The 21,581-nt window shown below is 32.1% G+C and overlaps 4 protein-coding genes and 1 long non-coding RNA gene across 5 annotated transcripts; 2 read left to right on the top strand and 3 right to left on the bottom strand.

The window, feature by feature from the left end:
• Positions 1 to 2,315: 2,315 nt before the first annotated feature.
• Positions 2,316 to 3,855, bottom strand: LOC133793612 (uncharacterized). Its single transcript, XR_009874899.1, has 2 exons — positions 3,450 to 3,855; positions 2,316 to 3,042 (listed from the first exon to the last, which is right to left on the bottom strand). It is a non-coding gene; the product is annotated as an uncharacterized LOC133793612 (long non-coding RNA).
• A 1,307-nt stretch (positions 3,856 to 5,162) lies between these two features.
• LOC133796504 (aspartyl protease family protein At5g10770) lies at positions 5,163 to 8,119 on the bottom strand. Its single transcript, XM_062234043.1, has 3 exons — positions 7,772 to 8,119; positions 6,812 to 7,243; positions 5,163 to 6,307 (listed from the first exon to the last, which is right to left on the bottom strand). Exons 1-3 carry the CDS (start codon positions 7,950 to 7,952, stop codon positions 5,451 to 5,453), a joined length of 1,470 nt encoding a protein of 489 aa, XP_062090027.1. The 5' UTR covers positions 7,953 to 8,119; the 3' UTR covers positions 5,163 to 5,450.
• A 6,479-nt stretch (positions 8,120 to 14,598) lies between these two features.
• On the top strand, positions 14,599 to 16,127 carry LOC133796503 (uncharacterized). The gene is made up of 2 exons (XM_062234042.1): positions 14,599 to 15,472; positions 15,567 to 16,127. Exons 1-2 carry the CDS (start codon positions 14,612 to 14,614, stop codon positions 16,110 to 16,112), a joined length of 1,407 nt encoding a protein of 468 aa, XP_062090026.1. The 5' UTR covers positions 14,599 to 14,611; the 3' UTR covers positions 16,113 to 16,127.
• Positions 16,126 to 17,213, top strand: LOC133795184 (uncharacterized). Its single transcript, XM_062232641.1, has 3 exons — positions 16,126 to 16,404; positions 16,485 to 16,990; positions 17,072 to 17,213. Exons 1-3 carry the CDS (start codon positions 16,273 to 16,275, stop codon positions 17,211 to 17,213), a joined length of 780 nt encoding a protein of 259 aa, XP_062088625.1. The 5' UTR covers positions 16,126 to 16,272.
• Positions 17,214 to 17,279: 66 nt separating this feature from the next.
• LOC133796501 (uncharacterized) lies at positions 17,280 to 19,235 on the bottom strand. The gene is made up of 2 exons (XM_062234041.1): positions 18,195 to 19,235; positions 17,280 to 18,111 (listed from the first exon to the last, which is right to left on the bottom strand). Exons 1-2 carry the CDS (start codon positions 19,175 to 19,177, stop codon positions 17,448 to 17,450), a joined length of 1,647 nt encoding a protein of 548 aa, XP_062090025.1. The 5' UTR covers positions 19,178 to 19,235; the 3' UTR covers positions 17,280 to 17,447.
• Positions 19,236 to 21,581: the final 2,346 nt, after the last annotated feature.

The following is a 21,581-nucleotide window of genomic DNA, read 5'->3' as shown; positions in this document are numbered from 1 at the left end:
ACATGCATATATTCGATTAATGACATAATTAAACAAGTATGACCCTCCCGGCCTACTAATCCCGCCATTAAACCATATCGGAGAATTCGGGGCATTACATCTACTTCCTTTTGTTTTCTTCCTAAGCAAATCAGAGTATATCCCCTATGGAAAAAGACTAGCTTGCCCCTCCACATATAATTAATCCTTTAGTTAATCTAAGGGTCAAAATAGTCATTTACCCTCAATTCCCGCTAACTCCTCGAGTGTCCCTGTAACGACCCAAAATTACTAATAAGGCTTAAGGGTCTTGATTAGGGTATCGGGAGGGCATAACTAGATTATATGTGATTTTAATGATTATGTGATAAGCATGCTTATATGATTATTTGGATATATGAGTTGCATGATTATGTGTATTAGTATGCATGTAGGCCCTGATTAAGTTATAAGGGCATATTTGTAATTTTGGCCCGTTGAGGGCATAAATGTAATATTTGCGATAAATTGTTGAGACCACATTATTATGTGGATATATTTGTAGCTTGTGACTCGAGAAGATCCTAGTGAGCAGTTTAGCGGAAAAGTCACGGTGGGGATTTATACCCGGCTCGGGGGAGCCCGGGGGTATTTCTGGGATTTTGGGAAATATATTGGAGACTATTTGACATTGAGAAAAATAATTGGTGATTATTTAAGTGTTGGGGTTTAAGCGGTAAATATTAGAGATACTCGAGGAATTAGCGATAATTGGGAACAAATGACAAAAATGCCCTTGCAAGGATTAAAGGCATATGATTTAAGTGGGAGGGCAAAATGGTCATCTGGTTTAATAAAGGATAAGTGATATTCTGCCTTTACAGACTTAGTGGAATGTTTAGAAAGTAATAGAATCTGAAAGAAAAAGAAAAGAAGGAAGGAAATAAAGAAGGAAAACAAGGGATATTTCTCTCTCTCGGTTTAGGCCATTCTTCACCATTTCTTGTGAGTTTTGGAGCTGGAATTCCAGGGAAGGTCTAGGCAAAGTCTTGAGTCTATGATCCTTGAGGAGGCTAGAGGATTCAACAGGAGTTAGTCACCCAATTAAGGTAAAGTTTAAAGTTTGTTCTTAAGTTTTTGAGTTTTGTTGGAATGGATTTCTAAACTTGAGTTTTGGATGGAAGTTGAGGGAATTAAGCTTGAAGAATTGAGGAGCTTAAGGCTGGAAGGATACTAAGGGGCAACCTAGGGTCGAATTCCCCATCAAAGATAAGAAATTCTGAGCTTGATCATCTGACTTGCTGAAGTATTTCTGGATTTTTTTGATGAGTTCTCGAATTTTGAGGTCAAGTCTTGTTTTCTTTATTTGATGGTGCATGTGGCTAAGTTTTGTGTTGTTGGGTTATGTGGGATGAGATGTAGGGGATGGTAGGCTCATTTTGGTGTATGATTGAGGTTTGAAGGAGTTTTAGGGTGTTTTGGCTCGGGGAAATTTGAAGGAGAAAACTCAGGATATTTTGGTGCTTTAACTAGCGCTGTAGCGCTAGCCTCTGGTGATTAAATAAATTATTTTGAGCTCAATAACGAAAACAATCCTCCAATTAAAAATATTTTTCCACCAAAAGCTAACAATATATGTACTATTTATCACGACATCTAAATACATTCTCTTTTTTCCGAAATAAAAAAGAGATTGCACACTGTTAGAACCCATTTCCATATTATTCATATTTTGAATACCACTAATCAAATATACAAATTTAAATGGGTATCATTAAAAATTGAATTATGAATTTTCGTTTGTAGGATAACCAGCAACTCTATATTAGTGACCTTCGAGGTTTTTTATTCCATACACAGTTTTTTTGTTTTTGTTTTTACTTTTTTGCGATTCTTAATTTTTTTAGTTTTTTTAGTTAAAAAATACATACTCAAATTTTCAAAAATACGATTTTCAAAGTTTTATAATTACGAAAATACAGTTTTTAGAAAAAACAACTCAAGACCAACAAAAAAAAACTAAAAAATAACAAAAATAATATATATCACAACAACTAAACATTAATAAAAAAAATCTAAAAATAATGTAAAAAAAAAAAAAAAAAGACAAAACCGTAAAAATGTAAAAAATTCCTTAAAATCGTAAAATTGCAAAAAATAAAAAAACAGTAAATTAGTAAATTTTTAGCGAAAATTAATATTTTATGTAATTTTTCCTTGATCTTATTAAGTAATTTCCAACACAATGCAATTCACAACAAGGGGATGGCTATCTCTTATATTTTGGTAGCATTATTAGTGATATAATTCTTAAGAATATTTGTGTAAAATTCCCTAATCTTTTCGAGTTGAGGCACTTATATAACTCCAATAAAAATTTTTGACCACAATATCATCCACTGTTACATTTTCCTTGCCGTCCACGAGAGTCCATGTGGCATATATTCATTTATCCACGTAGTTGCTGATGCGTTACTTACTTAATGACATAGATTTTTTTTTCTAATTTCACCACAAAATTAATAATATTAAAAAAATTATTAAATTTATATATTTTTTGTTTTGAACAAAATTACTAAAAACCCTAAATCTTATTTCGTTGACCCATCTCTTCGTCTTCCTCAACTCTATTAAAAAAATGGTTGGTCTTCCACCTTCAAGCTTTCTTCCTCAACGTCTCTCTCTGCTCGACATAGACTCACTAGTGTTGGACTCATCGACTCAGCGACCGGACGACCACAATAAAAGAAGCCTAACACGTTTTATGGATCTTCTTTTCGCAGGTGGATATCGCATATCGCGGTTGCTCTTCGCCGTCGGAGTTTGCAGGTGGCAGGGTGACACACGAAGACGATAGGCCATGGGCAGATCAACTCCCAACTTCGAAGCTCCGTTCGTCGACGCCCAACCCATCTCTAAAGCTTCGTTCGTTGACCGCCAGTCCACTCCATTCGTCGACCCCCAGCTCCAAAGCTCCATTTGTCTGGCAAAGCTCGGCAAAGGAGGATGTGCAAGACACATCTGGATTTTAATTTTTTTTTGGTTATTGTTCTTGAAGCTACGACTAGTCCATTCTTGTTCAATCTGTTCATGAACAAGTCGGTTTAATCATTCACTAAATTAAAACACGATTTACTAAAAAAAATATGGGTTCATTATGTTCATGTTCCTGAAACTGTCACTCTCATTCTCCCTCTCTTTCCTCCCTTAACCTCTGTCTTCTTCAACGTCTCTCTGTCCTCCCTCCAACAAACTTGACTGAAACCCAAAAATCACACTTCACCGTGGCTAAATTTTATCTCCTTTTTCACTTTGTATATCTCTTTTTCTATTCACAATTCAAAACACCATATTCTTCCCAAACCCATGCATAAATAAAAGAACCTATGAACCTCCAAGAATACCTCAAATCAATTGTTATTCCCAAAAAAATTAGATCAAAACTCAGACAACACAAAAGAAAATTCAGATCAGAAACAAACCCATCATACCCACGAAATCTATCATCCTTCTCTACTCGCGACAACCACCTTTGGGGAATTTGGATTAAAGATGAAAGGTTTTCTTTTTCGCAAAAGATTAAAGGCTGGGTTCAAATTTTTTTCTTCTTTTGGGAAATGTGTGTGTTTTGTTTTCTATTTAACATGTAGGATTACTTGTTTTTTTATTTTAAGATCAATTTTAATTATTTTTTAATATTTAATGATTATTAGAAATACAAATTATTTATTTTTTATATGTGAGCAAACACGTGGATAAATAATGTGATGCCACATCGTCATCACATAGTCCTCAGTGGCAGTTAACGTCCAAAAGTGGACAGTTGCAGGGAAAATATAAAAGTCGGGTATTGCTGTCAAAATTTTCTATTGGGTATGTCCTTGAAAAATTAGGGAGTTTTGCATAAAATATCCCTAATTCTAATTTGTAAGGAAATTTACTTATTTAATCCTTTGTATTTTTGTAAAGTATCTTTTTAACATTTTGTATTTTATAATCATAAATATTTGATATCTTAGACTTAAATTTGATAAATAAAATTTTATTAATATGATTAAATTATCATAAATTATATGTAATTAAGTAATTAAATTTGAATTTAGAACTTATATAATTAGTAAAATTTTATTAATTAAATTTTAGTTTAATGTACCAAATATATACGATTTCAAAATATATGATATCAAATATATACGATTTCGAAATACAAAATACCAAATAAACATTTTTATAAATTCATGACACTAAAACGATACTTTACAAAAATACAGGGTATCAAATAGTTATCTACCCTATTTGTTGTAATGATGTGTCATGATATTTCTTTCCAATGCCCCTAGAATTATCAATTGACTCTTTCTATTATGGAAAAAACATTATATTTGGTGCTCTAGCTACTATCTTGTATTCATATGATTATTGAGGTAGATGACAATTATCAATGATAATTTCTTGGTACTTTTTTTCATTCCTTGAACTTTTCTCTTGAGAGATATTAATGAGGCCAAATTTTCTAAAAAAGTAATTTCAAACACTACCAATTAAATATCAGAATTTAAATGAATCTCTTCTGACATTGAATTATAAATTCACATCGAAACACATATGTAACAAGCATAAGGCAATATTTTGTGTTGAATATAAAATGAATCGTATAATGTTGTTCTACAATCTATTATGTGATATTCTCGTACAAAATTAAAGTAGGAAATATAGGGTCTGAAATTTTGATATTTTTTTATGTTTCATTAATGACCATCTAATTATATTATGTATAACTATTACCTTCAATTGCAATGGTTTCTGTCAATATCTAATGGAAAAGCTAACTATAATGTTGCAAACTATTATTGGTTAATTATATTTATAGAAAATAATAGCATGAAAATATTTTGAGACCAATCCTGATATTTACTCTTTTTTTTCCTTGAAGCATAAGATATTACAATTTTATAGAAAATGACAGGTAGATTTTCAAAAGACAGCAAAAGTTCCAAGAAAATTAAGGCTTGTCGTTAAACATTGAAAACGGCCAAAAATTATACAAAATAGACAAACGACATGGAACATAAACGACAACATATATATTGTCGTTTTATCTTAAACCAGGGATGCACAACTTGGAATCAACTAAAAAAGCAAACTTTACAATATAAACACATCCCCTTAAAAATTAGTATATACATATTTTGTAGACCACATCAGCAATATTAATCAAAATCCAACACATAAGAATCATATTACAGCTCAATTCAAACTCCTTTACCTCTTATCAAGAGGAAAATAACTTTATTACACAAAAAAAGATAATCACAAATTGCATATACTGTCTATCTATAAGTTTATAACCCTTTTTTTCCTTCACATAATCATATAATAATAAAAGTAAGAATTTGAGAACCAACAAGTTGCTTGGCATTACTTATAAGAAATCTATTCACAAAAACCAGCCAAATCTTCTAAATTAATATCATATATATATATATATATTCTTATTTAAAACTACAAGTCTCTTCTGCAAATCCTAGTTTAGAGCCTTTGGTATCATAAACAACCCTTTGGTTCTTCTGTTGATAGTTTCCAACAATACCAATCTCTTCTTCATAAGACAAACTTGCCAAAGCCAAACAAATCTGAGAAGCATCAGTCTTCACCATATACAACACACCAGTCACATCAATACTCAGCTCAGCAGTCCCATCAAAGTGCATTTTCAAAATTGGAAGATTGACTTGATCATAGCCACTGAGATTGAAACACGTGTCCAAGATTGAAAATCCAGGAGCTGAAGGAAACCCAGAAAACTGCTTCACAAACTCTTCCTTCACAACCTTGTAAATTGATGGAGCTAGCCTTGTAATGACTGTCCCAGAATCAATCAAAATCCCTCCTTTACCAAAAGAAGAAGCCTTTAAGTTCACTCCACCAACACTAATCCCAGTCAGGTTGAGAAAATAGAAAGTGGGTAGCTGTGGATTTTGAACCATTTTAGTGAATGAAATTGGAGTTGAATTCTTGTAAGCAGAAGGGTCAAATCCCATTACTAAAGAGCCAGAAGCACTAGGCAGAGTGCTTGAAGGTAAACAATAAGAGAAAACTCCCTCAAACAGTGAATCAGTTTGAGAAATCAATGAGAGTTCACTTCTTCCTAACCCCATTAGCCCTGAGGCTCCACCAAACAGGCCCTTATTGTTTCTACCACAGCCAAAAACAAAGCCATTAATAGGAGTTGTTCCGAGTCTAAGATGGTCATTACCAATATCACCACGTGTGTATGAACCATCACCATAGCTAACCATGTAGTTGCAGCTACTGCTGCTAGCCGGTGGTTTTGGGATTCCACATACACCTTCATAGACAAGCTAGAAATTTAAATGTGTAGTGGAAACATACCGTTTTATAATATGGAAAATACAATATTAATCCCTGTATTTTTTTTAAAACATGCATGTATTTGAACTATTTGTTTTATAAAATATTTTCAATAATAAGATTTTTGATAATGGGCGATATGATTAATTTAGATAACAAAGAAAGTGGTTAATTTAGATAACAAAAAAAGCGGTTGAGGGGCTAAAAATAAAATATTATATTTAAAAATATTTGGACTAAAATCGCGTATATGTACTATTTTTATTCATTTCGTAACACATTATTTTAATTGTCATACAAAATAGAGGATCAATCACGTAACATTTTGATAATTTTTTTTATAAAATAGACCTCTAAATGGTATCAAGAATCAAAACAGGGTATTAAGAGTGTCTAAAATAAATTTTGCAAAGAATTTTTGAACTGACTATATATAAAAAAAAGATTATTTTGCAAAATATTGTTCACAATCGTCCCTTACCTGAGTTGCCAGTGGCGAATTGGAGGGCTTGACAAGTGGTTGAGTTGCACCAAATAGGTTGGTACGAGTGTGATGAAGAAGGGTTGAAGAGAGGGTCTTTTTGGTTGTAACATGACTTGCATGGTTGACATTGAACCCAAGTCAAATCACTGCCTGTGTCAACTATAACTGTCAAGTTTTTTCCACCCAGTTCGATTGTTACTATGTAGTTTAAGATTTCTAGCTTTATCCCAGAAGTGATTGGGATTTGAGTGGTTGATTTATCTACAATGTTGCTCGGAGAAACTCTGGTCTTGAATTGTGATTGAAGTGACCGGACATGAAGATCGTCTACAACCAGTCTTTTTTTAAGCTTCTTGTTCCAATCAATCATTTTATCAGAGCAGTGGTCTCGGTGCTTCATTTCCAGTATAGTTGCACCATTTACACTCTCTAGAATGAAACAAGTTTATTATCCAATTACCTATATATATTGTAGAGAAACTAAATAATTGTAAATTTTAGTGTACTGAGATACTATCCTTATGTTTAGAACTCAAATTTTAGGAGAGAAAAAAATTAGAATTCTTATATAAAAAAAACTCAAAAAAGTATATTATAAAATTTTTAAAAAATATTTTCTTTCTTTTTTTTTTCTCTTACAAAATATTATTTTTTTTCCAAACAAAATCTATGTATGAAAAACAAAATTCAAATTACTGAATAGATCAGCTTTATATTAATGTGGAACAAAGCTATAAAGTAGTTTCTATTCCTAACTACTCTTTTTGAAAAGAAGAACAATAATGAAAAAGCGAGAGACAATTTGTAGTTGTTTAGTTAAAGCTTTAAAGTAGTTCTTAAAAAGATAAAGATATAACTAATTAACAGATCCCAAAGCAACTGAAGGAAAAAAAAAACGATTTATTTTATATATCACACAATTAAGCTTTTTTTTTTTCTTTCTTTTAAAAAACTCACTTGACTTGTGAGATGAAACGCAGTTCGAAGCACCAATATTAGGCTGCTTCCATTGAAAATCTCTAAGGTTGAGGAGTTTCTTCTCCGGAAAACAGAGAACCCCATTTGCAGAAAAGTTGAGAGAAAGTAGAAACAGAAGCAAAAGAGGTCGAATATCCACATCCACCATTGTTGATGACATAAGAATTTGTTATAATAACGAAGATGAAAAAAAATGGTATTTATGAAAGAAGAATTGGAGAGGAAGTGAATATGAGCTGAGTGAGTGAGTCTGCGAGAGAGAGAGAGAGAGAGTTGGGAGATTCCTGGGTATTGGAGTTTGGCATGAGAACAAAAGATGAAGGCTGGCCTCTTAGGACCCACCAATGCATGAGAAATTATTGGGGTTTCACGTGCATATATATGTATAATAAAAACTGACATGGAACAATGAAAGTAAAGATACAAGTGGGTTTTGTTTGTTGTTGCCTTCTCTCTCATTATTACTATTATTATGAGTGAGTGGTTTGAAACAAGTTTTTGTGAACAAAACAATCATTTCATTGGTTCATTTAGTCTTTCAGGATAATGACTCACCTTTCATAAAATCACCTATTATATTCATGTTCTCTTTCTTTTCTTTTCTTTCTTTCTTATGTATAGATAATAGAGAGGTGTGAAAAAGATGTGTCCTCGTTAAAAAATAAAAAAGAGAGAAAAAGATGTGTCCTCTCTAAAAAATGAGTGGTTTGTCAATATTTTTCTTATAATATCAGTAAGTAAGTAGTACTTGCACATTATGTTACAATTGATATAAAAATTGTTGATTATTATTTAATTACTAGTGATTATCATGAGGACACATAGGTAAGTACATGGTTATCTACATTGTTTTTATTTTTTCCTAATGAAAAAGGAGGAAGATGCTACCAGCTGTGTGCTTCCCTTCCATTATTTATAGAGGCCACTTATAACGAATGTTTACTAAGACTCTTTACTTCTTGCACTACATTGTTAGTTGTTGACAAACAGTGTTATTGATTAGTGATATATTATTGAAATAACTAAAGAAATGAAATTAGCATAAAGTGATATAAGATACATATTCATATGTGGTTATTGGCATAGTCTAATAATACTAAATCCTTTCTCACAAATTCAAATCCTCTTTTTTATTTTTTCCAATATTAAAAGAAAAAATCATAGCCATATGGTAAGTTGCACCTTATTATTATTATTATTATTTAAGCTAGTATTAAATTTAAGTGTAGACCAATTTTGTTAATAGAATAATAATCATTTAGTTTCCTTTAAAGATTAAAAATCATAAATAACCTCCTCACCTCAAAGTCTGGCTCTCCTTTAAGTTGAGAAATATGTGATGATTCTCAAATGTTAGAGAATACTATTAATTCTCTTTGAGATTATAACTGTCACTATTTCTTCTTATTTGGAGACTAAATATAATTGTATCAATGCCAGAATTTTACACAGACAAAAAATTAAAAAATTATGTTGGGTTAGGTGGATTTTGTAGCTGGGTTACACACAAAACTTTAATGGGCTTTTGTAGCTGGATTTTGACATGCTCTCTCTTTATTTTTTAATATTTTTTTGTAAGAAAAACAAAATTGAAAAGATAATTTTTTGGATATGTCGAGTGGTTGGAAAGGATGGATGTATTAAGAGCACTTTCATCCGGTGCTCTACTTCAACTTTTAAAATGCCTCCAAAAAACACACATTTTTCTATTTTACTTCTAAGTTTTATATTTTACCATACATCAGATTTTCTATTTTTTTCTCTATATCATTTAAATATTATATTTTCAAACATTTTTTATTCATTTCAAATATTTTTTATAACTATCAATAATATCCTAATATATTTTAATATTATAATATTGGGTTAAATGATGAATAGTATACATTAAATATAGCTTGGTACTATAGCTTTATGTAAAAATATTTGTACAATACATCATCCAATGTATACCCATTTTTGTTAGTTTTAGCTATTTTTTACATATTTTGGTAATATAACTCACCCAATATGAGTGCTCTAATAATATAAAACAATTGCATGTTGCTTGATTAAAATTGAAAGAAAGAAACGTTTTTTATGTATACATATATTAAAAAAAGGAGATAGGTACATAAAATACTGCTGTTGTCTCATATTTTTACGTTCTACCGTTGCAAGATTTTATTTTATTATTTAAAATTTATGTTTTCAGTTTTATAATTATATTTAGAGAATTGTTAAGGGATACTAATAGAATAGTGCTTAACACCACAAGAATATGACATATGATTATTAGTACAATCTAATATCGAGTCTTACGTATTTGAATTTAATATGTATTATGAAAGTATCGCTAATCAATTATAAAGTTCCACCTCATGCAGTATTAATATTAAACACGTTAATATACCACGTAACAATATTCTTACATTTATACGGCTGTCTCCATTTTTGTTGTGCACAACATCTACCTCACTTTTACTTCTGTTATTAAAAGTGAATCAAGGTCATATAAAAATAAAATAAGTGAAAAGAACATTAAAAAAATTAAAAATTATGATAATAAAAGACTACAGAGTAAAATAAAATAAATAATAAAATACTTGTGACAATAATATCAAGTATTTAAATTAAAATCAACATAATGCAGCTAGAAGAAAAAGAAGAAAAAAAAGGAGAAATTGTTAAAAAAATATAACTACAAATAATTAGATTATAAAACACTCAATTTCGCTAGATAGAAAACAAACATAGAAAAATTAAATATTATCTGAGAAACAAGTATAATATGAAAAGAAAAAAATAGTGATAAAAGACAGAAAGAGAAAAAATATATGAGAGCAACTAACAAACAATTTAAATAAAGAAAAAAAAATGATAAGAAGTTAAATTTTTTTTAAAAAATATGTCAAACATAATAATGATGCCCTTTTTCGAAAAAATAAACACATAAGAATGCTGCTACATATCAGAGAAAATTATAATAAAATAAAACAGAACAAAACAATTAAATAAAATAAGTGGAAGGAACTTAATATATATTTAAATGAGAATTATGATAATAAAAAAACTAAATAGAGTGAACTGCAATAAAATAAAATTTTCTTTTGATCATTCATGTACTTAAGAAAGATATCAATTATTTCAATTAAGTAAATGAGAAATAATTATAAAAGCTGTCTCAAGAGAGAAATGAATATAAAAAAATTCAAATTCTAAAATATATAGGCCTGATTGGTTCGTGATTAGAAAATTGTATTTTCAAAAAATGTGTTTCTAAAATAAAATCTGAATTTATAGTTTGAAAATATGTTTTTAAAAATGTGATTGGTTTAATATCTGAAAATTATTTTTGGGTTTTAAAAAAACTAAATATATGATTGGTATGAAATCTAAAAATATAAAAAAGTAGTAGATTTGTAAGATTTTAGGATACAAGGATTTGGAATCAGAGAAAACGTGATTTTCTTGTTTTTGATTTTATAATACAAAATTAGAATACTGATTTGAATTTTATTTTCAAAAACATCCTACCAATCACATATTCTTGTAGGTCCCACTGTTTTCAAGTTTTAAAAATGATAAAATTGAATTAGGATACTCTACCAATCACAATTTTATAATTGTTATATCTCCGATTAGTGAAGAATTTTTTTTTTTTCAGAAATTGAAATAAAGTCAAGAATATTGCTAAAGGATTAGAAATACTAAATATGAAAAATTATTATTTTGGCTCAATCAATTTAGGATCATTATCAAGTTTAACTCAAGTTTAAAAAAAAGTTAAAAATAGCCCAAGCTTATTTTTAGTTAAAAAATTATTGGTAGACAAAAATATCCTCACTTAAAATTTATTATCATATTTATTTGTTTATATACAAAATTTATAAAATTATTTAGAATAATTTAGGAATTAAAATAAATAAAATTCAAAATTAAAACTATACATTTGATTTTGGATTTTGTTTATTAAACTTTAGATTTTTTTTTAACTAAATCTATAAATTGTTTTCAAAATGTTATATTTATATTAAGGCAGAAAAAAATATAGTTTTTTTGTTATAATTTTAAGTTGCTAATCAATTTTATAAACTTAAGAAAGTAAATATATTAAGCATTTAAAGTGAGTATTTTTGTCTTTATAAAAAAATAACTAAAAATAAGATTAGGGAGCCATATTTCATTTAAAATAACATAGGGTTATTTTAGATTAAACTTGGTATTAAGCTTAAATTAAGAGGGTCAAAATCATAATTTTTTAAAAATATATAAACTTAATAATATTATGCAATAAATTAAGCAACTTATCACCCAATTAAATAAATGAGATAGCTAAATTATAATAAACTAAGGAAAAAACAAAAATTAAAAAATAATAAATGAAAAGACTTTTTAAAACATTAAAACTACAATAGAAGTCTGGAGAGTAAAATGATTTTTTTTCACATATGTATAATATGGAAAATATAATTAAATTGAATGCATTACAGTTTTGCTTACGAAATATGCATTGAACTATAACACCTTCTGGAAGAAATATATATTAATAACACTATCAACAAAACGAAGTTACAAGAAAACATAATTAAAAAAAAGAAGAAACAAGGTATTGTTCAAAATATAATTAAAATCATTAAAAAAAAACGTACAACTTCCCTTGATAGAAAACAAACATAAACATGTAAAAAATAAAATAAAGAAAACATAATTCAAATAAAAAAGAAAATAAACTTAAAGAATTAAAAATATTAAAAAATACATGTATATAAAAAAAAATCAATAATGGTGCAACAACTTAATATATCACCTAATTAAGTAAATGAAATGAGATTGCAAAATTATCTCATTTATATCAAAATTGTATAATTTTAATCGTTTGTTTTGTTAACTTTAACGAAATATTTTAAATATTTAATAGAATATACATTTACAACTAATAAATTAAATATTTATTAACTATATTAATATAAATTTAAATATTATTATAATAATATATAATACTTAATTTTTATTAAAAAATTAGCATATTATATATATATATATTTAAAAATTATAAAAATTGTTTTGATTTAACGTTTATCATATTTTATATATAATATTATTTATTTATTTAAAATTTATACGATAATCTTAAAAATTAATAAATTATGTAAGTAGTATCTAGTATCTATACATATATAAAAAGTAAAATGAAGGTACTTTAAATAAATTATATGATGATAGGAGACTAGACAGTGAAATGACAATCATATCTTGTATTTTTTAATGACAAAAATCATTTCAAGTATTTAAATTAAGAAAAAAAAAGAGAAAATTACAATATAATAAAAGAAATAACTTAAAATAAAATAGAACTTTGGAAAGTAAAATGAAATTTTAAAGAACCACATATTTAAGATATAGAGAATTTATATTAAATTGTATGCACTACAATATTTATGCATTGCTTTATAGATCCTTCAAGAATTTTTTTTTTAAATCGTATTAAATATATTCAATCAGAGAAGAAAGAATTAAAAATCAACACAATGAAGATACAAGAAAGAAAGAAAAAAGATACAAAATACATATAAAAGAGACATTGTTTAAAAAATAAAACTGGAAATCAGTAAAATTAAAATTAAAACTAAAAAAAAAGTATAATATGAAAAAAAATATATAACTTAAAACAAGTAGAACCTACAATCTTCCTATATAGAAAACAACCATAATTTTAAAAATAGAATAACGAAGAAAAAGTAGTACATGAAAAAAAAAACAGTGATAAGAGAAAAAACAGAAAAATAAAAGAGCAACTATCAAAGGGAAATTTTAGACAGTATGTGTAATAACATACTTAATTTTTTTTAAATGCCACCATAAAATAATCTCTCATATATATGTCATTTTAAAATTTTGGACAAAAATACCCATATCAAGACCCCTCACCTTCTCTCTTCCCAGCCAAACCGAACTCTTTCCTCTTCCCAGCCAAACCAAATTCTTCCCTCTTCCCAGCCAAACTCTCTCATTTCTATCTCATTATTTTCTCTCGGGTCACATTCTCACCATCTCAGGCGAAGCTCTCTCTCTCCCCACAGTCGCCGTCGCCACCGTCTTCTCCATCTCCGGCCACGGTAAGGTAAGACATTCGGTTTTCATGTGTTTTTTAAAAAAAAAAATTGAATCGTAATGTATAAATCGATGAAATGGGTTTGATTGTTAATCTTTATTTTGCAAAAAATGTAGCTTAAAATGGGTTTGATTCTATGTGCATTCTGCAAATTCTGCAAAAATTTTGTGGGTCGATGTTCTTTCGATTCCACATCGATTCTCCATCGATGCTCCATCGATTCTCCATCGATGCACCATCGATGACATACAGTGAGTAATCGATGCTCCATCGATTCTCCATCGATGGTATATCGATGCCATGTCGATTCTTTCATAATCGATGCATAATCGATACTGAAGTATAATCGATGCCACATCAATGCCACATCGAGTCCATATCGATGCTGAACATATATGGCATCGATTTGACATCGATACACCATCGAAAATAACATCTCAATTGGATGTTCGCATCAGCATCGACATGGCATCGATGCCATGTCGATACTGATGCATAATCGATGGCAAACGATGGTTTATCGATGCCACATCGATGCCATATTGATGCTGAACATATATGGCATCGATTCCATGCTCCATCGATGCTATTTTGATGGTACATCGAGCCCATTTCGATGCTGAACAAAAGATTGAGTATTTTTTATAAATTCAACTAATTCTTTTTTTTTTTTTTTGGATATTTTGCAGATGCCACCCAAACGTATCCCACCACTTAAGATCCCTATGGAGGATCATTATGTCGGTCGTATGACCTATAGGGGTTCCGGGAGGTTAACAAAATTGAAGAAAAGATTTGAGGAGCATGGATTGTTGGGGAGGGTGAATGAGTCTGTTTTTGGACCATTCTTCACAGCCCCTCCCTTTTCGTTCTCTGGGGCATTGGTTCACACACTACTTTTGCGGAAGGTCAAGTCTCCGCGTGGCGATGAGGTGCACTTCTTGATGGGCCCAAACTTATGTAAGTTTGGGGTGCACGAGTTCGCCATTATCACCGGCCTGAGCTGCTCCTGTCCACCACTTGCCGTTGACATTGAACCTCACATTACTTCCTCCCGCCTAGTTGATACATATTTCAGTGTGGAACCCGAAAAAGACATTCGGTTCAGTATCTTGGAACGAGCTTTTAGTATGTGCGATGTACCTGATGATTTGTACAAGCTCGGTTTGGTTTACTTTGTGGAGGGGATACTATTGGGCGCTGAGAACGACAATGCTATTTGGCGAGATTCATTGTCGATGGTCGAGGATTTAGATTATTTTGAGAAGTATCCATGGGGATCCCTTTCATTCGATACAACTGTGAAACAATTCAATATAGATATGAAAGCGATTGGTGGTACAATACCAGGTAAGAAGGCGAAGAAGATCATTGAGGCGGAGTCTTCTAAGGGTTTTAAGGTGGAGGCAAAGTACACTTGCAAGGGGTATCCACCAGCCTTGCAATATTGGGCGTACGAGACGATTCTTGATTTACAGAAGGAACACGCCAAGCCCTGTGGATTCAAGTTCCCTAGGATGCTACAGTGGGAGAGCATAGGCCAGCCGAAGCATTTGCATTTGAAGGATGTACTTGCGAGGAGACATGTAAGTTATAAAACATTTAAATAATTCAAGAAATTTTGAATTATACTAATCAACTTATGTCATTTCTAATTTGATTGTTGTGTTTCCATTACAGTTGTCATGCATTTCTATCCTAAGGCCTCGACCAAATGAGCGAGACTTCTTTGATGCCGTATATCAGAGGACAGAGGGGGATGCTCCTAGGTATGCGATGCTGCAGAATATGATCCAGCCTGCACCAGAGGATGGAAGACCTTACGATCCTGAGGCAGAGGCTGTTGCAGTGGCTGAGATAGCCGTTGAGGCTGGCATATTTGTGGAGGATGCCCCGACAGAGTCTGCTCCAGATACTAGTACAGAACCTACTTCTGCTCCTGCTCCTGCTCCTGGGGCTTATGAGGAGGTGTTGGGTGAGATAGCCAGACTATCAGGTGTAGTGGACGATGTTAAGGCCACTCTAGGTATCGTCCTTAAAAATCAAGAAGTCATATTAGAGAAGCTGGCAACACTAGGTAGTATACCTACTCCTGCACATACTCATGCACCCACTCCAACAGATGATGTAGAGTACGACATTCTCCCCTCATGTTACGAGCCTTCTGTTGGAGAAGCCACACCTTCTCAGCCAGTGCAGACGGTCTTAGGTACGACTAATCCATGAGTTTTTTTTTGTTTTAAAAAGATTAGATACTAATTGCTCCTTTACAGGTAAGCGTACTAAACAGAGACCAGTAAGGTACGAGGACTATACTCCAGCAGCCAAGAAACCAAAGTTCAAGGACCCAGTTACGATCCTTCCTTTAAAGGTGTTGGATCAAGATATGTTGACAACTTTTAACCGATGGGTACTCGGTGAGATTGATAACAGCAGACCGAGGAAGTTGGAATGTTGTGATGGGACCCCTGTTTGGTTCTTGAAGTTGAAGGTGGCAAAAGAATGGTTGGCAGAAACTGTAAGTCTCTTATGTTTGTTAGAACATTTATCTCATTTTAACAATCCACTCTTCCTTAACGTTACTCTATTTATTTGCAGCATCTCGACGCTGCGAATTATCTTATACGGAGACGTCTTTTTGAGTTGCCGAAGACGTACCCCGTGAAAGCCACCGTACTTGATTCATCATTTGCACAATATATTCCTGCCAGATACGAGGAATTCAAGAAAAATGGCAGGACTTACCAATGGGACTCGGACATTCTTGATTTCCTGAAAGGAGATGCCAAAAAGTACAAGAAGCCTTGGGGTGATTGCAACGAGGTCTACTTCCACTGGTGCATGGAAAATCGGCACTGGGTCCTTTGCGAAATAAATTTCGCTGATTGGATGATCACTGTATTTGACTCAGATCATTCTAACTTTAGCCATAATAAGTTGTCTGAGTTGATGGAGCCTTGGACTAGGATGCTTCCATCTTTACTCAACGCTTCTGGTATGTTTAAAGGACACCCCAAGTTAAAAATAGCTAGACCGAAGATCACCGTTCCAAACTTTGATTGGCGGCGCATGTCCACTGATATTGTCCCACAGTCTAGAACCAGGTAGACGTACTAAATTCAGATTTTCAATAATGTTCTCCTTTAATTTTCAATACACTCACAATAAAGATTTCTTGGTTTCAGCGGAGATTGCGGTGTATTCGCCATCAAACACTTGGAGTTCATTCTTGGAGACATTCTCTTATCATATGCCATCGAGGACAACATTCAGTACTTCAGGGATAAATTATGCATCGACATTTTTTATGAGAATGTGTACCCTTGATGTTAGAACATTTATTTTGATTTCGATGACACACAATAGTATATTTCTCCTTAGTATTGTATATAAAAAATGTCGTTTCGATTAACAAAGTCCATTAATACACAAATATAAAGAGTAACAAAGTCCATTAATACACAAATAAAAAGAGTAACAAAGTCCATCAATACACAAATAAAAAGAGTAACAAAGACCATTAGTACCCAAATAAAAAGTTTAACATTGATGCCATAAATTTCAAACACGAACTTTACAAGTTGCCCTATTATGGCCTAGACCTCCACAAGTGCTGCACTTACGTGGAACAACCAATTTATCTCCATTGGAAGGATGGCGTTTCGTCTTAGGCCTACCTTGTTTCTTCTTTGGACGACCAACCGGGTTTTTCTGCGCAGGTGCTCTCACTGTTATTGTCATAATGTCATGTGGAACAATCCACTCTTCCTCGTTACCAGTAGGATATATAGATTCTGTGTAAGAGGACCTCCATGTCTCAATTTTATAGTAATCTGAACACAACGAATAAAAGTTCACCCCTCGCTTAAGGGATCCAGATAGTGCATGAGCACATGGGATACCAATAATCTGAAACACGCCGCATGTGCTTGTCTTATTCAGGAGGTCGACTTCACCATTCAACTCACCATCTAACACATGGAACTCATGCCTCCCTATTGCATAAGGAATCAAGAATCGAGCTTTCTCAGCCATATCCACCAAATTTTTCTCATAGGTCGGTGCAAGAGTGGTAGTTGTCTTCTCGCTAGTTTCTCTCCTATTACAGAACCAGGACTGTAGTGTGAAGCGAATAAATTCGACGAATGTAGTTATCGGAAAGCTCCTAGCGTCCCGGGTCTTATTGTTGAAACTTTCAGCGTAATTGCTTGTCATTATATTATACCTAGTATCCAGGAAAACTAAAATTTAATAGTAACATACATTTAGAAGATTTCAAAAATTAAAATACAATTGACAGTGACATACCTATTTCCAGGAAAGTAAGCACGGGACCACTTATCAAAACCCATTCCTTCTAGGTATTGAGCAATGGCTGGGTCTTTTGATTTGATTTTTTCGAAGTTAGCGTGGAACTCGAATTTCCTAAAAGCATATGCCGCATTATACATCAACACATGACAATGATCAGTCTTGAATTTAGCAACCACATTCATACTAATGTGGTGGTAGCAAACACCGTGATAGGCATCGGGGAAAATAGTTTCCAAGGCATGTGTAATACTTGCATGCCTATCAGATACAAACGCCAGGTCCTCGACTTCCCCAATCGCTTCTTTTAGCTTTGACATGAAATACTTCCAAGAATCATGATTCTCACTATCCACAATACCAAATGCAACTGGATATAGATGGTTATTTGCATCCAGTGCGACTGCACATAACATCTGCCCACCGTATTTTGTCTTTAAAAAGGTACCGTCCACACATAACACAGGACGACATGTACGAAACCCTCTTCTACTAACTCCGAGTGAGAAAAAGCAATATTTGAATCGATCTTCCTCAGTGACAAAATCTGTCAACGTCCCGTGATTTTTCTGTTGAAGCATGAACAGGTACGATGGTAACTTCTGGTAGGATGCTTCCAGTGTCCCTCTGACATAAGAAAGAGCCTTCTCTCGGCATCTCCAAGCTTTTCCATATGACAACTCAATGCCATAATCATTCTTAATGTCCTCTCTTATGTTGTTTGCCATGTACGCATTCGATCCAGTCTGATATTTTTTCTTTATGCAATGACCAATAACCCAAGGTGCAGCTTGGCGATGGCCTTTATGTCGGAGGTCAAGTGAGCAAGTGTGCTTGTTGGTGAAACGAGTTATCTCGAACATATCAGATTTAGGAATTCTCTTCCCCCTCAATCTCCACCCACAATCAGGATCCTTGCAAGTGATATACCAAACTTCAGTACCTGACTTCTTCACTACAAACTCGAAGTTCTGCTTCATTGCATACAAGTGTGCCTTCGTCTTCAACTCTAACTTGTTCTAAAAAACTTTCCCAACTTCTATTACTCCACAACTCACCCCAGATAACATGGGGATAACATAAGAGGGGCATGGGATATCTTCAGCAGTATACGCTGGAGAACTCCATCTATTTCCATCATCTTGTGTAGTTGGACGACTGCTCTCTGATCCAGCAGTCCTCCGTTCTTGGCTTTCTTGACGACTTGGCAATGTTCGTACATTTAAATTATCTACTTGAACCACATGTAGCATCGACAACTGATCCTCTGAGTTATCATCAGAACTACTGCACCCCTCAACTCTTTCATCATCATCACCAAAAAGGGCAACTGGATCGTCATTGACATAAGGCTCATACTCATACCCATCATCATGCGGGAGATTTGTTGGGGGAAAAAAAGTTTCATTATGACTAGGACCTCCCATGCATACACTTGGCCCAGTAGCTATTTGTGGAATAGTCGTGCATGATTGATTATGATTTTCCATATTAACACTCGCTCTAGGAGATGGATCAATAAGAGCAATGTTCTTTGCAATCGAACTAACGCATAAAGGAACCCGATGTTTTAAGGACTTTGAATTTTCAAGAATAAGAGCACTAACTCCTTCATCATCTGTGATTTCAATGGGATCTACACTAAAATCATTGCATGTAAACGGCACTTCCAACTTTAAGTCAAACAATGACCTATCCACTTTCAACTTTGAATACAACTTCTCCAATAATTCTATGTAACCAATATCAATTGGTACATGTATTATAGTGTTCGAACCAGCTTTGAAATTCCATTTTTCTCCTTTCTGTTCCCAAACACCGTTGTAAGAAACAATTATATTAACTCTGGAACCTGCAAATTTACAAAAAAAAAACATAAGAAAATTAGAAAAATAAAGTGTAATCTATGAAGAATCGATGGTAAATCGATGCCTATGAAAATCTGTATTGTAGTTCAAAATCGATGCCACATCGATGACATTTCGATGCATCATCGATACTGATGGTTGCCATTTCGATGCGATACCATTTCGATGCCACATCGATGCCTTACCGACGCTGAACCAAATAAACATATATGGCATCGCTTCAACATCGATACCACCATCGATACCAACACTGAAATTATATATTTGCCTCAGTATCGATATAATATCGATGTAGAATCAATGTGGCATCGATGCTGATGGTTGCCCTATGTATGCGATTCAATTTCGATGTAATATCGATGCCACATCGATGCCATATCGACGCTGAACCAAATCAACATATATGACATCGATGCAACATCGATACACCATCGATATTACATCGAAAATATCATCTAATTTAGATGTTCGCATTAGCATCGACATGGAATCGATGGGGAATCGATGGAGCATCGATGTTGGAAATCTCAGATCCGATCCGAAGAACAGTTCAAAAGTTGCAGAAAAAAATACAAACTCAACTGCGGAACAGTTCAAATCTAATATCTAACTATGGCATTTCATATTCATAAGTAAATTAATGAAATGATACTTACCCATGATTTTTTCTCTTAAAAACGCCAAGAAACTTCCAATCCGTTCCACCTCCGAACTGTGAAAAAATGGCTGTAAATGAGGGATGAGAGAAATAGATAGAGAGAGTGAAGTGTTAAATTTGAGTGAGGAGGGGAGGAGGGTGTTTGTGTCCAAAATATAAGAGGGGGCATAATATGGGGAGAATTTTTATGTTGTCATTTAAAAAAAATTAAATATATTATGATGCATAAAGGGTAAAATTTCCCCTATCAAAACAAATAAATAATTAAATAAAATAAAGCGAATATTGTTAAAGAATAAAAAATATATAAAACTTAACAAATAAAGCCGGACAAAAACAAAATTAAGAAAAAGGAATATTTATATAAAAAAAAATTATGATAATAAAAGAATAGAGTAAAATGCAATGAAATAATAATGAACTTCTGCGTATCAGGTGTTTTAATCAACTAAAAGAGTTACAATTATGAGAATAAACAACTTTAAATAAATAAACGAGTAAAATAAACTTAAAAAAAGAAAAATTCATAGAAGTGAGATTGAAATGAAATAAAAAAAATCTAAGAAATATATACATATCAGATTGTATTTATTAAAAAAGGAAGCTAAAATAAACATGATGCGGTTACAAGAAAATGAAATTAAAAATAAAGAGAGGAGAATTCATTCAAAAGATATAGCTACAAATAATTAATATCATAAAACAATACATTTTGGCTAAATAGAAAGCAAACATAGAAAATTTAAATATCAACTGAGAATGGTAAGAGATAGAAAGAGAATTGTTAGAAAGAGAATTGTTAGAAAGAGAATCTAGAGAATGGTACGAGACAGAAAGAGAAAAATATAAGAGAGCAAC

The sequence above is a fragment of the Humulus lupulus genome, chromosome 8 (assembly GCF_963169125.1).
Source record: "Humulus lupulus chromosome 8, drHumLupu1.1, whole genome shotgun sequence".
In the NCBI taxonomy this organism is placed as follows: Eukaryota; Viridiplantae; Streptophyta; class Magnoliopsida; order Rosales; family Cannabaceae; genus Humulus; species Humulus lupulus.
The sequence above is the reverse complement of the archived record's forward strand: the minus strand, read 5'-3'. Positions and strand labels throughout refer to the sequence as shown.

Excerpts from the sequence above, each read along its gene's own strand:
- LOC133796503 (XM_062234042.1), top strand. The coding sequence starts at position 14,612 with ATGGAGGATCATTATGTCGGTCGTATGACCTATAGGGGTTCCGGGAGG. Across the intron at positions 15,473-15,566 it reads ATGTACTTGCGAGGAGACAT|TTGTCATGCATTTCTATCCT; the intron begins GTAAGTTATAAA and ends TTTCCATTACAG.
- LOC133795184 (XM_062232641.1), top strand. The coding sequence starts at position 16,273 with ATGTTGACAACTTTTAACCGATGGGTACTCGGTGAGATTGATAACAGC. Across the intron at positions 16,405-16,484 it reads AAGAATGGTTGGCAGAAACT|CATCTCGACGCTGCGAATTA; the intron begins GTAAGTCTCTTA and ends ATTTATTTGCAG. Across the intron at positions 16,991-17,071 it reads GTCCCACAGTCTAGAACCAG|CGGAGATTGCGGTGTATTCG; the intron begins GTAGACGTACTA and ends TCTTGGTTTCAG.
- LOC133796504 (XM_062234043.1), bottom strand. The coding sequence starts at position 7,952 with ATGTCATCAACAATGGTGGATGTGGATATTCGACCTCTTTTGCTTCTG. Across the intron at positions 7,244-7,771 it reads CGTTTCATCTCACAAGTCAA|AGAGTGTAAATGGTGCAACT; the intron begins GTGAGTTTTTTA and ends GTTTCATTCTAG. Across the intron at positions 6,308-6,811 it reads ATTCGCCACTGGCAACTCAG|GTGTATGTGGAATCCCAAAA; the intron begins GTAAGGGACGAT and ends TTGTCTATGAAG.
- LOC133796501 (XM_062234041.1), bottom strand. The coding sequence starts at position 19,177 with ATGAAGCAGAACTTCGAGTTTGTAGTGAAGAAGTCAGGTACTGAAGTT. Across the intron at positions 18,112-18,194 it reads GCTTACTTTCCTGGAAATAG|GTATAATATAATGACAAGCA; the intron begins GTATGTCACTGT and ends CCTGGATACTAG.